The sequence below is a fragment of the Carcharhinus amblyrhynchos genome, chromosome 13 (genome assembly GCF_965287045.1).
Source record: "Carcharhinus amblyrhynchos chromosome 13, sCarAmb.v2.hapA, whole genome shotgun sequence".
In the NCBI taxonomy this organism is placed as follows: Eukaryota; Metazoa; Chordata; class Chondrichthyes; order Carcharhiniformes; family Carcharhinidae; genus Carcharhinus; species Carcharhinus amblyrhynchos.
Genome location: NC_137336.1, coordinates 42,496,397 through 42,513,209, shown reverse-complemented (window position 1 = coordinate 42,513,209; position 16,813 = coordinate 42,496,397). Strand labels below are relative to the sequence as shown.

At 41.8% G+C, this 16,813-nt stretch overlaps 2 protein-coding genes across 2 annotated transcripts; one reads left to right on the top strand and one right to left on the bottom strand.

The window, feature by feature from the left end:
- Positions 1-28: 28 nt before the first annotated feature.
- On the bottom strand, positions 29-10,396 carry nop16 (NOP16 nucleolar protein homolog (yeast)). Its single transcript, XM_080201591.1, has 5 exons — positions 10,213-10,396; positions 6,845-6,953; positions 1,956-2,022; positions 1,520-1,626; positions 29-440 (listed from the first exon to the last, which is right to left on the bottom strand). Exons 1-5 carry the CDS (start codon positions 10,317-10,319, stop codon positions 300-302), a joined length of 531 nt encoding a protein of 176 aa, XP_080057717.1. The 5' UTR covers positions 10,320-10,396; the 3' UTR covers positions 29-299.
- Positions 10,397-10,994: 598 nt separating this feature from the next.
- On the top strand, positions 10,995-16,504 carry higd2a (HIG1 hypoxia inducible domain family, member 2A). Its single transcript, XM_080201589.1, has 2 exons — positions 10,995-11,187; positions 15,528-16,504. Exons 1-2 carry the CDS (start codon positions 11,037-11,039, stop codon positions 15,692-15,694), a joined length of 318 nt encoding a protein of 105 aa, XP_080057715.1. The 5' UTR covers positions 10,995-11,036; the 3' UTR covers positions 15,695-16,504.
- The last annotated feature ends 309 nt before the right edge of the window (positions 16,505-16,813 follow it).

The window sequence follows — 16,813 nt, the reverse complement described above, 5'->3', positions numbered from 1 at the left end:
CCTCAGAATCATCATCTTCAACTGCTAGTTACTTTTAAACACAGAATTTATTCATCATCAAACAGCAATATTCAGATCCACAATTTTAATGACAAGTAGGCCATGCCCCTCAATTCTAGGAACAGAAATTTACAATCAGCTCTCGTCTCAAGTTACAATGGTCCATTAGGGGGAAAGATGTATCAAATCCCTTTGCAAAATAGAATGATATGCAAGAACTGAACTAAAAGAGAAATCTAGTTCAATGCTGATAATGTTGTTCTTGAATAGTGCAGTTAGTTTTTAAAAAAAAATCCAGCTCAAGCCATATCCATCTTCTCCTGTAAAGAAGCAACGAAATCACTGTATTCAGTTGGATGAAAACGTTTGTAAGATTCAATTTTATGCTTGATCTGCTTCGGTGTGTCCTGGTAATAGTTTCTCTCATCTCTTGCCATTGCCTAAGTGAAAAAAGAAAAGCACAAGTTGAATGACTCTGATATTAAAACAATATTGTGATTGGAAATCCATGCACAAATAGTACTGTGTCCACTCAGATATTGTGCTCCTTCACCTTCCTACACCTGCTGCCAAAACAGACTTGGCTTAGAAAAGCCCAGTTTTCTTGACTGGACCCTTTGAAGGATGCCAGGAAAGGCAACAAGGCCTTAAACACCTGCTTAGGAGCAGCAACCCACAACTGCCCATCCTACTCTGATCTTCCCAACTATTTTGCTAATCTATCAGTGTTCCACCAACCCTTCTCAATGCTGACCACATAGGAGATCTACCTGTGGATCAGTTATCATCCATCTCCCTACCTCCAGAACATCTGTTCACTGTGAACAAGGGCCTGCCACTCATGAACTCAATAATGAACTGCAATGATATCACAACTCTGGGGGAGTGATGACACATGCACTGTCAGTCAATGCCCACCCAGAGTGATCATGCTAACTTCAATGTTTTACTGAGGAAACTGTAAAACACTATTGCTTCCCATTCTGACTTTACCAGCCTTTGTTCTAAATATTTTTAAAGATATCAACTATTTTATTTCTCAAATTAAGTCCACAAGTGGTGAAAAATAAGAAAAACTGGTGTATTAACAACAACAGATATCGATGTTCCAAAGGTAGTGGACAATTGTGTAATCTTCTGGTCCTAGAATTGATATTAGGTTTAGTCTCATCTAACTTGAATTTCATTTATTAAGAAATTTAGTTCTAATCTGAACTGTTTAAATATAGCAACTATTCATCTCCACATATTAAACACCAAGGACGGGATTTTCCAGCCTCGCTTGACCAGAGACCAGAAAATCCCACCCGAGGTCAACAGACCTTCCCATCATATGTCCCTCACCTGCTGATTCACTTGGTGGGCAGGACGGTAGAATACCGGCACAAATCTCATGACTAAGGCAATGCTTCTGTCGAAGAGCAATTACTGAATATTTTGTTAGTCAGCTTTGTGTCCTGCCAGCTCTACCTTCTGAAAGCTGAGCAATGTTGCATGAAATTTTTGAGACATTTCATACCTTGTAATTTTCCTTGTAGTTCTCAATCATATGTTGCACGTAGTCAATGAATTCTTTGGATAGGGTAGTCTTTTTTGCTTCTGGGAGGCTAGCCTCTGCCTCTAGTTCTGAAATGGGGAAGTTTGGGATAGTTTCTATTTTGCTTTACAAAATTTCACATTCAAAATTATCCAAGGTTCCCCTATGTCAGTTTAAACACCACTTTTATAATCGGATATTACTTGCACCAAGAGATGAACATGAATTAAGCACTCCAACACTAAAAGGTAAAACAAATTTTCTTCCATCTATTACACTCATCCCCTGGTAATCCATACACAGAAATAGGTCACATCCTCCCTGGTGAAAATAGTAACAGCTACGAAGTAAAGAAAGGCAGAAAAATGTCTAATAGTGTTGACATAAGGGTATCTAAAATAAATAACTGGATACATACGGTTAATGACGTATGGCTTAATAATGACATGTTTTTCATCTTTTGTTGCTGTTTCCATTTTCATTCGCTGTAAAACAAATGAAACAGGAATTAATAATTTACACAATCTGCCGTTATTTGTCTACAACTCTTTATAAGCATAGCATAATTTTAGCAAAAAAATAATTTTGCAAAAGAAATACTAGATGAATTTAAACATAAACCAAGTCTTTTGTACTGTTTCTATTTTTATTCTTTAACAAGATGTGGGGGTATTGAACCACAAGTCACAAAAAAATCCATATTTTGATTAATGTGCATATATCTAGCTATAGACACAGAAATAAATCTTGGAGATGAATTAAGATGTATGCACCAATGAGACACATATCAGAAAGAGGCAAACTTCCAGGCTCTCCAAATTCAAACAGGACAAACTAAGAAGTGACAAGCACACACCAACACACACTGTTCAAGGAAACTATCCCGGCAGCATTCCAAGAACTCTTCCTCGAGCCCCCCACGTCCAACATGGGTCGACCAATCAATATGCAAATTGAAATCCCCCATAACTACGGCCGTCCCATTCCTGCACGCCGCACTTATTTGCGCGTTAACAGCCCGCCCCACCTCCAGATCATTATTCGGGGGCCTATAGACGACACCCACCAGCGTCTTCCTCCCTTTGCTGTTCCTAATCTCCACCCACAACGATTCCACCCAGGAGCGAGCTATCTTGGATCTGGTGCTATGTAATGAGGCGGGTAGAATTAGGGACCTTGTGGTGAAGGATCCTCTTGGGGAGAGTGATCATTGTATGGTGGAGTTTCTGGTGCAGATGGAGGAGGAGAAAGTGGGTTCCCGGACACGCGTCCTCTGTTTGAATAGAGGGGAGTACGGTAGGATGAGAGAAGAATTGGCAAATGTGGACTGGGGGAGCGCGTTGGAGGGAGGGTCTGCTGAGGAGCAGTGGAGGATCTTGAAGGAGATCTTTCTTGGTGCTCAGCGGAAATTTATTCCGATGGTCAAAAAGGATAGTAGGAAGAGAGGTAATAAGCCGTGGATAACGAAGGAGGTGAAGGAAAGTGTTAAATTAAAAGCGGAGGAATTTAGAGTAGCTAAGAGTAGTGGGCGAGAAGAGGATTGGGAGAGGTTTAAATGTCAACAAAGATTGACAAAGAAGTTGATAAAGAAGGGTAGGAGAAACTATGAAGCTGGGCTAGCGCTTAATATAAAAAAGGATAGCAAGAGTTTTTATAAATATATAAAAAGGAAGAGGCTGGCTAGGGTGAATGTTGGTCCTTTAGAGGATGAGAAAGGGGACCTAGTGGTAGGGGATGAGGATATGGCTAAGGTATTGAATAACTTTTTTGTTTCTGTCTTCACGGAGGAGGACGTGAATAATTTGCCGGGTGTTAGCGATGGAAAGGTGGTAGGACTGGAGGGTCTTAATGACATTACTGTTACTAGAGAGGCGGTGCTCGACAGACTGGAGGGGCTGATTGTGGACAAGTCCCCAGGACCGGATGGAATGCATCCGAGGGTTCTGAAAGAAATGGCAGAGGTGATAGTGGATGCCTTGGTGGTTATTTTCCAGACGTCGCTGGATTCCGGGGAAGTGCCGGATGATTGGAAAACGGCTAATGTTACACCGTTGTTTAAGAAGGGTGCCAGGCAAAAGGCGGGGAATTATAGGCCGGTTAGTTTAACGTCTGTGGTGGGTAAAATGTTAGAATCTGTCATTAAGGAGGAAATTGCGAGGCATCTTGAAGGGAATTGCTTGATAGAGCAGACGCAGCACAGTTTCATTAAAGGGAAGTCGTGTCTGACAAATTTACTGGAATTCTATGAGGATGTGTCTAGGGCGGTGGATAGAGGAGAGCCGGTGGATGTGGTCTTTCTAGATTTTCAGAAGGCGTTTGACAAAGTACCTCACAAGAGGTTATTGCAGAAGGTCGAGGGACATGGAGTTGGGGGTAGGGTGTTAGCGTGGATAGAGGATTGGTTGTCAAATAGGAGGCAGAGAGTGGGGGTCAACGGGTGCTATTCGGATTGGTGGATGGTGACTAGTGGAGTGCCCCAGGGGTCGGTGCTGGGGCCTCAGCTATATACCATTTATATAAATGATCTGGAGGAGGGAACCGAGTGTAGGGTGTCGAAATTTGCTGATGACACCAAGATTGGGGGAACGGCAAATTGTGCGGAGGGTGTGGAGAGTCTGCAGAAGGATCTAGATAGGCTGGGCGAATGGGCCAGGAAATGGCAAATGGAATTTAATGTTGGCAAGTGTGAGGTGGTCCACTTTGGTAGGAAGAATGGTAGGAAGGACTATTACTTACGGGGCGAAAAACTGCAGCAGGCGACAGTGCAGAGGGACCTCGGGGTCCTTGTGCATGAGTCACAAAAACCCAGCTTGCAGGTGCAGCAGGTGGTCAGGAAGGCGAATGGGATGCTGGCCTTCATAGCGAGGGGGATTGAATATAAAAGTAGGGAGGTCTTGCTGCAGCTGTATAGGGCATTGGTGAGGCCGCAGCTGGAGTACTGTGTGCAGTTTTGGGCGCCGCACCTGCGCAAAGATATTTTGGCCTTGGAGGGAGTGCAGAGGAGGTTTACTAGGCTGATACCGGAGTTGAGGGGGTTGAGCTATGAGGAGAGGCTGAATAAACTGGGCTTGTACTCGTTAGAGTTTAGAAGAATGAGGGGAGATCTCATTGAGACGTATAAGATGATGAATGGGATGGATAGGATAGAGGTGGAGAGACTCTTCCCGCTCAAAAAAGACAGTAGGACTAGGGGGCACAGCCTCAAGATAAAAGGGGGGCGGTTTAGAACGGAGTTGAGGAGGAACTTCTTCACTCAAAGGGTGGTGAATCTCTGGAATTCTCTGCCCGTTGAAGTGGTGGAGGCTGCCTCGCTAAATATTTTTAAGACGCGGGTTGATGGGTTTTTGATAAGAGAGGGGATTAAGGGTTATGGGGAGAAAGCGGGAAAGTGGAACTGAGCAGCGACAGATCAGCCATGATCTTATTGAATGGCGGGGCAGGCTCAAAGGGCTAGATGGCCTACTCCTGCTCCTATTTCTTATGTTCACACAAGGTTTTTAGGTACAAATTGAGCACCATTAATGTGGGTGAATGTTGCAACTATTTTGCACACACAACGATAATGAATGAATTACCAGCTATTTGTTTTGGATGATGTTTGCTAATGTGAATTTTGGACAGGTTAAGAGAATTGTCTGAAGTTCTTTGAATTGTGCCATGGGTCACTGATCATTCACTTAAGCAGACAGATGTGATTTGAGGTGCCAGTCAAAGGACAGCACTTGTGACAAAGCAGCATTCCCTGGATAGCAGGACAAAAGGTGAGCCGAGACCTATTACAAGTCCTTTAATCCAAAGGCAGATGTGTTACCAATTGAATCAAGGTAAGTAGTTCACAGCTCAAAAATGAATTATAAAGTCAGAAGCGCTACACTCAAAAATAAGTATTAACAGAAATATTAAAGATAGATGCATTAATAAATTTGAAATTTAATGCCCTGATGTAATATGCTTTTCGGTTGAGGCCCGAGTCTTCAATCAACCAATATTCAAAACCAGTTCAATGATGGGTCATAAACAAGGGGCTGACAAAGAGAACAATTCTTCCAGCATGCACCTATGTGATTTGGCTTGAAGTAGTCATAAAAAATCTTAAATATCCACTCATCTGTCTTTCCCCACACAAGGCATAAGAAGAAGCCATTTCAAAAAATGTAACCTGTGAACGAATCTACAATCCCTGAAGCCCATGGAATGTGAGATTATTCCATTACTTTTCAGCATAATTGGTATAACTTTACTTCCATAAAGAGGAAAATGAACAACTAGTTTAAAAACTATTGTTTTGCAACACTTTCAATGACACGGTTGATTAAAAGATTATGGATGAGAGAAACCATCTGGGTCATCTACATCATAATGTTCTACAGAAACCTAGACCAGGATTTTTTTTAAAACAATGTAAGCAGAACAGCAAAGGAAGAAAGAAAACAGCTGACAGATCCACCTGTCCGATGCCTGATCGGTATTTCCCTCCTTGCTGCTTGTATCGACAAACAAAAGTCGGTAGCAGAAAGACCCAGATCCTGAGTCCAACTGCCAATTTGCAGAACTGCCATGTAAAGCTAGCTGTAGGTCCTAGGAAACAGCAGTAATTGCCCTGATATATGTCTATTAATCCTTCAACACTCTGCTACTGAAGGCTTGGCTGAACCTTTAGTGGGTGGCATGGTGGTTCGCACTGCTGCCTCACAGCGCCAGAGACCCAGGTTCAATTCCTAGCTTAGGTTACTGTATGTGTGGGGTCTATGTTCTCCCTGTGTCTGCATGGATTTCCTCTGGATGCTCCAATTTTCTCCCACTGTTTGAAAGACGTGCTGGTTAGGTGCACTGGCCATGCTAAATTCTCCCTCCATGTACCCGAACACACAGAGTGCGGTGACTAGGGGATTTTCACAGTAACTTTATTGCAGTGTTAACGTAAGCCCTACATGTGACACTAATAAATAAACTTTAAAAAACTGGAACAGAAGGCTGATCTTTAGCATGTATCTGCCTCTTTAAAACATGGCTCTCATCAGCTCTTGCAATGTTGCAAGCATCCCGATTTTATTCCTATCTTCATAGTGTGGAAAACACCTTTGTATCACGGACCCATAAATTAACATAAGCGGGAGACTGTAGAAGAAGCATTTTTTTCCATTTCAGAAACAAGTAATAAATCACTATGTAGGTCATGCTGTCAGATTGTTATTAATCATGGAATAATTCCATGATTCTTTGTCACATCCATTGCAAAGATTTCAGGAGTTTGCCAGTAAAAAGGCAAATTTTAGCATTGATATATAGAATAATAGTTGTACACACCTTATTCTTCTTGATGGGAATTGCACGGTTTGGGTCACATGCCAAACCCATGTCAGCTAAATTCTGAGCAACTGTTTTCCTGCTATTCCATGCTTTTCTTACTTGTTCACTTTAAAAAAAACAAATCTTCAGTTAAACATGTTGCTCAATTATTAAGCATTAATTCATCATTGTTCAACTTGTAGTTAGAAATATTATCTGGAACATTCCAGCACAATAATTTAGAGGCTACTGCAAATAAATATTACAACAGGATAACCAAGTGTACTGGAGTCAGAAAATAATCTGAAGTTTATCAGGCCAGTCCTACAAACCGACAGCTCCCTCATACCTAATCAACGTTTTCCTTAAATATTTGCCTGTAATATCTGCTGAAAAGGGGCCTGGTTAGCTAAATTGGCTAAATGGCTAGCATATGGATCAGATTAACACTAACGCTAACAACATAGGATTTGATTGCCATTATGGCTAAGGTAAACTCAGGGCCTGTTTCCTCAACCTATCCATCACAACACTTAGCTGTAGTTCAGAAAATAATCTCCAAGAACCCACCTTTGGGCACAGTACTCAAAGTAGTTTCACCTATACTACTTCCCTTGTTGGTCAATTTCAGACATTCACCACCTTCTACATCAGGTAGTTAAATCTAAGTGTCTGCATATCTTTCCTCTTCTAAGCTTCAGACTGTATCCCCTGCAATTTGTGAAAATATTGACTGTATTGTTAATTTTCTGTTCCCTTAAGACTCTTGAATAAATCTCACCCAAGCGTTTTTTCCAAAGTAAGCAACACCATGCACCTCAATCTTCCTGTACCAGATACCAGTTAGATATCAATTTCATTGCCCAATTCTGCCCTGTCTCCAGTATGTGTATGCCTTTGGGAAGTGCTGTCTTTTAGATTAAGCATTAAAGTGAGGTCCCATCTACGCTTTCTGGGACATCAAGAATTCAAGATTCCAATTTGAGAAGGTGAAGAAGTTCTCCCTGGTGTCCTGGCAATATATATCACTCATCCAACGTGAAAGATTTAGTCATTATTTTTTCTGCTTGTATATCTTTGCTGTGCACAAATTGGCTGCTATGTTTCCTACAGTATAACAGTAACTACGCTTTAAAGGTACTACTTGACTGTAAACGTGCTTTGAGATGTAAGGAGTCTTTATCTTTACTCCAAATGAATCAGTGTTTTATATCATGTCTATCCTTTGGCTATATAAACCACAATTCATTTAATTCTAATACCTCACTGTATTGTAGATTTTGGTAAACAATGCACTAATATCCACGAATCCTTCTCTCGTGATGTGCTCTGTAACCTAAAAACATTTGACTTATTTTACCACAAATTATTTCTTGAGTTTAATTATCTTGCGGTGTGCACTTTAAATATAATTTGTCATCTTTAGTCCACCTTCCTAATCTCTGCAGGTTTATCGACTACCTAGTTAAATTAGCTATATTTTTGTCCACAGCCATTTTTAATCATTCTGTGCCACAATGGCTCAATAGCAATAACCGTAGGAATTATATCTGTAGTATACCACTCTTGGTTCCTTGCCATATGAAAAAATTCTTTTTACAACTGTCTCTTCCACTCAGTTTTGTCCATTTCATGCCATCCAATCTGTGGATTAATTGGGAGGAATTGAAACAGACTTGATTTTTTTTCCTCACAAAAGCTTTCATGCCTTCAAGTATTCCAAACTACTCCACAACCAATGACTTGTTGAAATGTAGTCACTGTTGTTTAGTACAGAATGCAATTGATTCGGTCATACTCCATCAATCGCTAAGAGATGGGGATTGATTTTAGATACATTAATTACACTTCAATCCAAAATCACAATTTTTATTGGGAGGCCTAATCACTCTACCTTAGTCATAAGTTTTGTTTGCTATAGAGGCTTTTTAAATAACTATTTACTGACTTGATTTCTGCCTATTTGTTGCAGATCCACTCATAAGTGCTATCTCAATTCCAATTCACTGGCTAACGTGTAAGCACTCTGTCCAAAAATTGCAATAAAACTAATGACCAGTTAATGTATTTTAAATTAAATGTGTGACACATTTGTTTATGCTCAACATAAACCTTCTCCTCTCACTGTTTCCTTCATCTCACCCATCAACTTTTCACAAGCAGGGAAAGGAATAAAAGGATAAGTGTTTTGTGGTCTACGTTGAAAACTGAATGTTGGATATAGGACAATGGAGAATGTCTTGGTTTTCTTTATTGTCTGATTGAAATATAACACTTGTGCTAATGTAGCACTCACTCAATACCTGCACTAAGGGAAATCACTCAAACAGGAGTGATACCAGCTGAACCAATGTTAAAACAGCACTGTAAGCCAAAGAGAAACTCTGAGAGTTGGATTACGGGCAGCCTGTTTGAAAAAAGCCCAATAGACAGGGAATAGTCAAACTGTTATCCAGAGATTAAATAACTATCAGAAGTCATCCTTATTTTCTGATTGAGCATCAATTCAAGAACAAGAGCGCATAGATTTAAAATGATTTATAAAAGAAACAAATGAGATAAGGAAAAAAAAACTTTCACAGAGCAAGTGGTTCATTTCTGGAATCCAATGCCTTGAAGTGTGGAGGCATACAAGATGGCAATAGATGGTTACTTAAGTGGAAACAACATGCAGATGTAAAAAGAAAAGGCAGGAGTTGGCCTGAAGTCAAAGGTGCTCCTTTCAAGACTCCCTACAGTGCAGGAGGCGGTCACTTGGCCCACTGAGCCTGCACCATTCCCACCCAGGCTTTATCCCCTTAACCCTACATATTTACCCTGCTAACTTTACCCTGACACTAAGGGACAATTTAGCATGGCCAATGAACCTAACCCGCACATCTTTGAACTGTGGGAGGACCCAGAGGAAACCCACGCACACACGGGGAGAACGTGCAAATCCACACAGACACCAGAGACCAGAATCGAACCCGGATCGCTGATGCGGTGCTACCAGTACAGACACAATGGGCCAAATGGCCCTCTTTCTGCACCGGAACAATCCTGTGCCTGATGGAAGTAAAAAGTCTGACAACACCAGGTTTTAGTCCAACCGATTTATTTGATAGTAAACCCACAAGCTTTCGAGAGGACTCCCTCTTCATTATGGAGAGTTCTCTCCATTCACCTGACGAAGAGGGAGTCCCCTCGAAAGCTTGTGGGTTTACTATCAAATAAATCGGTTGGACTAAAACCTGGTGTTGTCAGACTTTTACTGTGTTTACCCCAGTCCAACGCCGGCACATCCACATCCTGATGGAAGTTTCCAGCGCTTTTGGTAAGCTGTGTGAGAGAGCAGCATGCTCAGTGAAAACAGGCTGCGAGCTCGGGGCCCCGGCCACTCTTACCACCCAATCCGCGGGGCCAGTTTCTTCAACATCTTCTTTTTGAGCTTTTTCCGATCGGCTTTATAATCAAACTTCTTCTTCCTACTTTTCCCTTTTGCCTTCGGCATTTTTTACGGCAAATATCCGCTCGAGCCCAGCCACGTGTCCGACCCCCCGCGCCGCCGATCTGAACTCCGACCTCTGACCCTTCACCAGTCAACCGCTCAGTCCCAGAATTCCCTTCTATTAACAATAAAAATAATCATACGGCTAACAGTCTGATCATTAATAGTCTCAGTAAACCTTTGATTAAGTAATTTGATTTTATGATAATACGACAAAGAAAAATAATACAAGGACGTAAACAACAATTGGTCATGGTGAGCTGTCAATCACAGGACCGGGTCCGCCTTGCGGGAGGTGATGGGCGGGACAATGAGCTGTCAGTCACAGGCCCAGGCCCCGCCTTCCGGGGGGTGATGGGTGGGGTGGTGAGCTGCGAATCACAGATGCAGGCCGCCTTTCAGAGTAATGGGCGGGGTGCTGAGCTGTCAATCACAGATGCAGGCCGCCTTTCGGAGTAATGGGCGGGGCGGTGAGCTGTCAATCACAGACCCAGGCCCCGCCTTTCAGTGTGATGGGCGGGGCGGTGAGCTGTCAATCACAGATCCAGGCCCCGCCTTTCAGAGTGATGGACAGGGCGGTGAGCTGTCAATCACAGATACAGACCCCGCCTTTCAGACTGATGGGCGGGTCGGTGAGTTGTCTATCACAGACCGGGTGTTCCCCGCCCTCTTTCCGGTTCTGCTCACCTGCTCCTCCCCCCCTCAGTTTGAAGGAGGAAGATGTCGGCGAGACGGTTTGTTGCAGCCTCGGTGCTGGATTTGACGAAGCCACCGAATATCGACGGTTTTGCCCCGGGGGCCAGACCCAAGGAAGAAGCGTTTCGGGACAAGTTTATCAGGAAAACGAAGGAAAACCCGTTTGTGCCAATCGGTGAGTGGGGCCCCAAGGACTAAGTGAAAGTTATCGGGTCATGACTTTGGGGGGAGGGAAAGGGCCGATTAAAATCATAATTCATTTAAAGATCAAAAGAGATGAGAGTCCGGTAATGAAAGGAGTTAACATTCAGTTCGTTAATATTGGTTGTGCAGTTTCACTTGATTTGTGGGGCTGTTGTTCAGGATTGAAGATGTTCGTCCATCGTCATCGATGAGGACCTCGACACCATTAGTCAGTCATTTTGAGGCTGGTTGCGGTGTGTCCGAAGATGATCAGGCCAATTCGGGCACGGAATGTCCTGGCACATATTGGACAGACTTGTGTAGACACTGTATCTGTTGCACTGGTGGCTCTGGACTTGCGCAGCTTGCGCTTAAGTTGTGCTTCAGCAATACACCTCGCTTGGTAAGCCTTTGTGGATGAGGCAGCGCCAGGTAGAGCAGTTTTGTGTCAGTATTTCCCAGATGGTTGTGTCAATGCCAAGTGACTTCAGGGAGGCCTTGAGTGTGTCTTTGAAATGTTTCTTCTGCCCTCCATGCAAGTGCCTTCCAGCAGAGTTCCCCAAAAAGTAGCTGCTTGGGTATGTGCTCGTCTGACATACGGATGACATGACCTGCCCACTGGGTCTGCACTCTCATTAGCAGCGTGTGGACTGATGGTAAACTTGCTTTAGAGAGAAATTCAGAGTCTGGTACTTTGTCTTGCCGTCTGATGTGTAATATTCTGCGAAGACAAGTCATGTGGAAATGATTGAGTTGTTTTGCATGCCTTCGATACAGTCCACGTTTCACAGGCATACAGGAGGATAGTGAGTATCATGATGCTGTAGACCTTCAGTTTTGTTGCTGGGCTGATCCCTCGATGTCCCCATACAGTGGAGCGCAGTCTACCGAAAGCAGAACTTGCCTTTGCTATTCTGCAGTTAACTTCTGTATCAATAGTCACTGCTCGGGAGAGGGTGCTGCCAAGATAAGTGAACTGGTCCACTGCCTGTAGTTTTTGCCCTTTTGATTGTGATTATGGTTTCTGTGTACGGTGCATGAGGAGCAGGCTGGTGCGTGACTTTGGTCTTTTACATGTTGATGGTGAATCCAAAATTGTCACAAGCTGTGGAAAATTTGTCCATACTGACTTGCTTCTCTGGCCCTGAGCCAGTATGTGGAGATGCTGGTGTTGGACTGGGTAAACACAGTAAGAAGTCTCACAACACCAGGTTAAAGTCCACCAGGTTTATTTGGTAGCAAACTCACCTGACGAAGGTGAAAAGCCCTGAAAGCTAATAGCGTTTGCCATCACAAACCTGTTGGACTTTAACCTGGTGTTGTGAGACTTCTTACTGTCTGAGCCAGTATACAGGGCGCAGTCATCAGCAAAGAGGAAGTCTTTCAGAACAGTCTCCTTCACTTTGGTAACAGTTTGAAGTCTCCTCAGGTTGAAGAGCTTCCCATCCGCTCTGTACTTGAGGCTGATTCCAGCAACACTGTCCTGGAAGGGTGTAATGGGGTGTCAGGGAGGGGTAGTACCTCTGGTGGGGGAATGTGTTGTTTCCTTTTCAGGGCGGTTTGTTCACCCTTTGTTCCCACCTGGCACTCAGCTCTCACCTGTGGCTCCCTGTAGCTGTTTGCATGCGACAGCAGCCACACCCCGGGCAACGACGTCGACAAGCTGGCTAAACCAGGTGAGGGTAGCCAACAGGTCTCAACCCTCAGTGAGATAGGCAATGTCTATCCCAGCATGTGAAGACAGACTCCGGCAGATTGAGCAGACGAGACCAATGGAAGGTCCAACGGTCAAGAAGGTGGTCTCTGCAAGCGTGGAACGCAAAGAGCAGGACAAGATACAGAACATGTCCTGGTCATCCAAGAGTGAAGATAAATACTGATAATCAGCTATTTCATTTATTAGCTTTTCATTGTGTCCCTAAAATTGTATTACTGTACAATTGTAAAGAAAATAATTACTTCCATAACTTTTTTAATATATTGACAATTTTCCTTTGCATTGTATACAAGTGAAAAGTGCTGTCAGTTTCCTTCATCTGTTCAAAAATGAATTTGTGCAGGTCAATAGTCTTAATTTTGGTGCTACTCTGAGGAGCAAAATCATCACCCTGCAGATATGACTGGAAACATTGGCCTAATTTAATCACGTTGGTTCACCACAGTGATGAATGGTGTTAAATTAATCATTGCTCAGGATCCAGATGATAAAAGTTTTATTGTATGGTGTTCTTTAGTTTATTATAGGAGTTCAGTGGTCTGTCTATTATGTTGAGCAAAAAGAAAATCACAACACATCAATGATAATTCAAACTCAGACAGTAGTGTCCCACTATCATACCTTGCCCAATCCACCAAAACCTATCAGAGAATCATATACTGGTGAGAATCATAGAATGGTTACAATATAGAAGACCATTCAGTCTGTTGTGCCCTTGTTTGCCCTCTGCATAAATCGGCTTATCCCATTCTCCTATATTTTCTCCTGCAGTCTTGCAATTATCCAGTTTCCTTTTGAACCCACAATTGAGTCTTCCTCCAGTGCATTCCAGATCCTAACCAGTTACTGCAAAAAAACTCACTTCTGGTTCTTTTGCCAAACATCTTAAATCAGTATTCTCTACTTCTCATCAATTTCCCATCAATGGGAACTTTATCTACTCTGTCAACGTCCCTCATGATTTTGAACATTTCTGTTAAATCTTCTCTCAAACTTCTCTAAGGAGAACAGCCTCAGGTTTTTTTTTAAATAGCCATGTGCTATTTAAGTGCTTTGGTTCTATAATCATTCTTCACAGTCTTTTTCTAAAGTTTTCACATCCCAGAATTGAACATTACTCCAGTTGAGGCCGAAACAGTGTTTATAAAGGTTCATCTTGATTTCCTTGTTTTTGTACTCTTTGGTGTCTATTTAAAGTCCAAAATCACTTAAGGTGTCATCTTCAACACATTGTGCATGCCACCCCTTTAGAATTGCATGCTTTGTTTCAAATTGTCCCTCCTTGTTCTTACCATCATAATGTATCATTCACACTTCTCTGCATTCGATTTTGTGACCTGCTGTCACATTTCACCTCTTCTAAATCCAGATCTATGTCCTTTTGAAGAATGTGACTATTCCAAGTTTTCTACCATCCACAAATTTTGAAATTGTGCCCTGCATACCTGAGTTTTTAGATCCTTCATATAGATCAAAAAAAGCAGCTGTCTCATCGAACCTTGGAGAATCTCACCAAAAAGCTTCGTTTAGTCCAGAAAATAACCATTCACTACTAATCTACTAATGTTAGGGGCGGCACGGTGGCACAGTGGTTAGTACTGCTTCGATCACTGTCTATGTGGAGTTTGCACATTCTCCCTGTGTCTGCATAAGGTTCCTCCGGGTGCTCAGTTTCCTCCCTCAGTCTGAAAGATGGGCTGGTTAGTTGCGTTGACCCGAACAGGCGCTGGATGTGGTGACAAGAGGGATTCCACAGTAATTTCATTTCAGTGTTAATGTAAGCATCTTTTAACTTTAATCTTTCTTTTCTGTTACTCCATCAACTTCATCCCTTTTATTTCATGAGCTTCAGCTTTGCTGATAAATCTGTGATGTGGTTCTTTACGAAACGCTTTTTGGAAATCCATGAGCAGGATTCCCTGGGCATGTGCACCCCAAGACTGTAAATTCCCAACCCAATGGGCCATTGAATGGTCTGCCAAATTTTCTGTCTTGTCTACTACGGTTCCGACAGCAGGCGAGACTGGAGAATTTCAGCCCATGTATACCACATATGCTGCATTATTCTCATCAACCCCATCTCAAACAAAAAAACTCGATCAAGTCAACTAAACACAATCTGCCCTTGATAAATCCATACTGGCTTTCCTTTATTATTCCTCATTTGTCCAATGGCTTATTTTATCCTGAGAAAGCAGTTGAATTGTTAAGTTACACTCCAAATTTGACTTTAATGCTGTGTTTAACTGGTGAAAAGTAGTATTTTGTTGTTGAAATAATGTAAACCAACACCAAGGTGTCAAAACTTACAGCCACCTAACCAAAAAAAGCCAGATAATTGTTCTAGTTGGGATTTGCTGGTTATTTATCTTATATTTGATGACCGTGGAGATTTACAAAGGGTGTATTTTACAATGCTGTCTCATTAAAGTCAAAGCTTAAAACAAAACATCAGGATCTGGTGATCTCAACAACTTGAGATTTCTGCAAATTCATAAGAACACAATTTTAACTTTAATTCCTAAGGCTCCATTTTAAAAACTAAAGTTTGAAATATCTTGGACTTTAGTTTTAAATGTTAGAAGATGAATAATGAATTTTTTTCTTTTTTGTAGGGATGCTCGGCACAGCAGGTGCTCTCACCTATGGTTTGATCGCTTTTAAACATGGCAAGACACGACAATCTCAGCTGTTAATGCGAGCACGTATCTTTGCCCAAGGTTTCACAGTTGCTGCTATTCTAGTGGGTGTGGTAGTTACTGCAGTGAAACAGAAGAAATAAGTGAATCTTCTGCACTGTTGGAGTTTGTACAGGAGCATCTGAAACTGGCAAATTCAAGATAGCAAATGGAGGAAGTTACTTTGTAAATCCTTTCTAATAACTGAAAAATGAAAGTCATTGAAACTTACTCCAGGAATACAATTTCAACATTCAACTTGATTTTAAGGAGTTTCAAGTACCAAATGTATTTCAATATGAACAATGTTGGCTACACAATAACTTGATTTTTTTTGTGGCAAAAGTATCCTCCTAACAATAGAGTGGATTTGATACGAGGCCAAGATTCCAAAGCTTGTCTCACGTTCTCTCCTATTTCCATATGCAGTTTATTTTGCCATGCGCAATTCACCAATCTTGACATTGACTTCAGCCCCACACCTTTGCTAATCTGTGCCTGAGATGACTTGCTGTTTCTGATTCATCCTGTGGAGAAATGCCACCCCTCTGCACTTTTCACAGCTGAAGTTTGGTTTTGTCTTGTCAAGAAGTATAGGCTTCCTGTTGCCAACGTGCTGCACTTTTCTAAAAAAGACACATAGCATCTGTATAAAGGCTGTAATAAGACCAAACTGTTGAGTAGCAAACTCTTTTTAATTTAATACTTCTGGTAATAGCTTGCACACATCTTAAATGTCTGTGTACATTTTTTAAAGACCCCATAATGTATATTAGATAAAATTTATTTTGTAGTTCAATCTTTTTCATATTGAAATGTGCTTTAAGAATGGTTTTGAAATAGATGTTTGAGATGTTGCAATGGAAATAAAATTAAAGTTTACTATCTAGAATAAAGTGCAATGCTTTCTTCCATACTGCTTTGGAAAATATGTTGCATCTTCTGCATTCAGGAATCTCAACTGCTTTTGGACATTGAACATAGATGAAAGTAGTTTTTGGAGGTTCTTTGTGAGCAAAACTAAATAGATATAAGAAATTCATTGAGAAAATAGCTAGTTTAGTTTTAAAAAGTATGTATTTTATAGGGTAGCACGATGGTTGGCTCTGCTGCCTCTTAGCACCAGAGATCTAGGTTCGATTCCAGCCTTGGTTAACTGGAGTTTGCACATTCTCCTTTTGTCTGCATAGGTTTCCTCCCACACTCCAAAAGTGTATGGGTTA

Bases quoted from the DNA above. Each gene is read 5' to 3' on its own strand.
- nop16 (XM_080201591.1), bottom strand. From the start codon at position 10,319: ATGCCGAAGGCAAAAGGGAAAAGTAGGAAGAAGAAGTTTGATTATAAA. The intron at 6,954-10,212 runs GTAAGAGTGGCC...TTTTTTTTAAAG, and splicing joins CTGGCCCCGCGGATTGGGTG to TGAACAAGTAAGAAAAGCAT. The intron at 2,023-6,844 runs GTGTGTACAACT...TTTGTTTTACAG, and splicing joins TTCCCATCAAGAAGAATAAG to CGAATGAAAATGGAAACAGC.
- higd2a (XM_080201589.1), top strand. From the start codon at position 11,037: ATGTCGGCGAGACGGTTTGTTGCAGCCTCGGTGCTGGATTTGACGAAG. The intron at 11,188-15,527 runs GTGAGTGGGGCC...TCTTTTTTGTAG, and splicing joins AAACCCGTTTGTGCCAATCG to GGATGCTCGGCACAGCAGGT.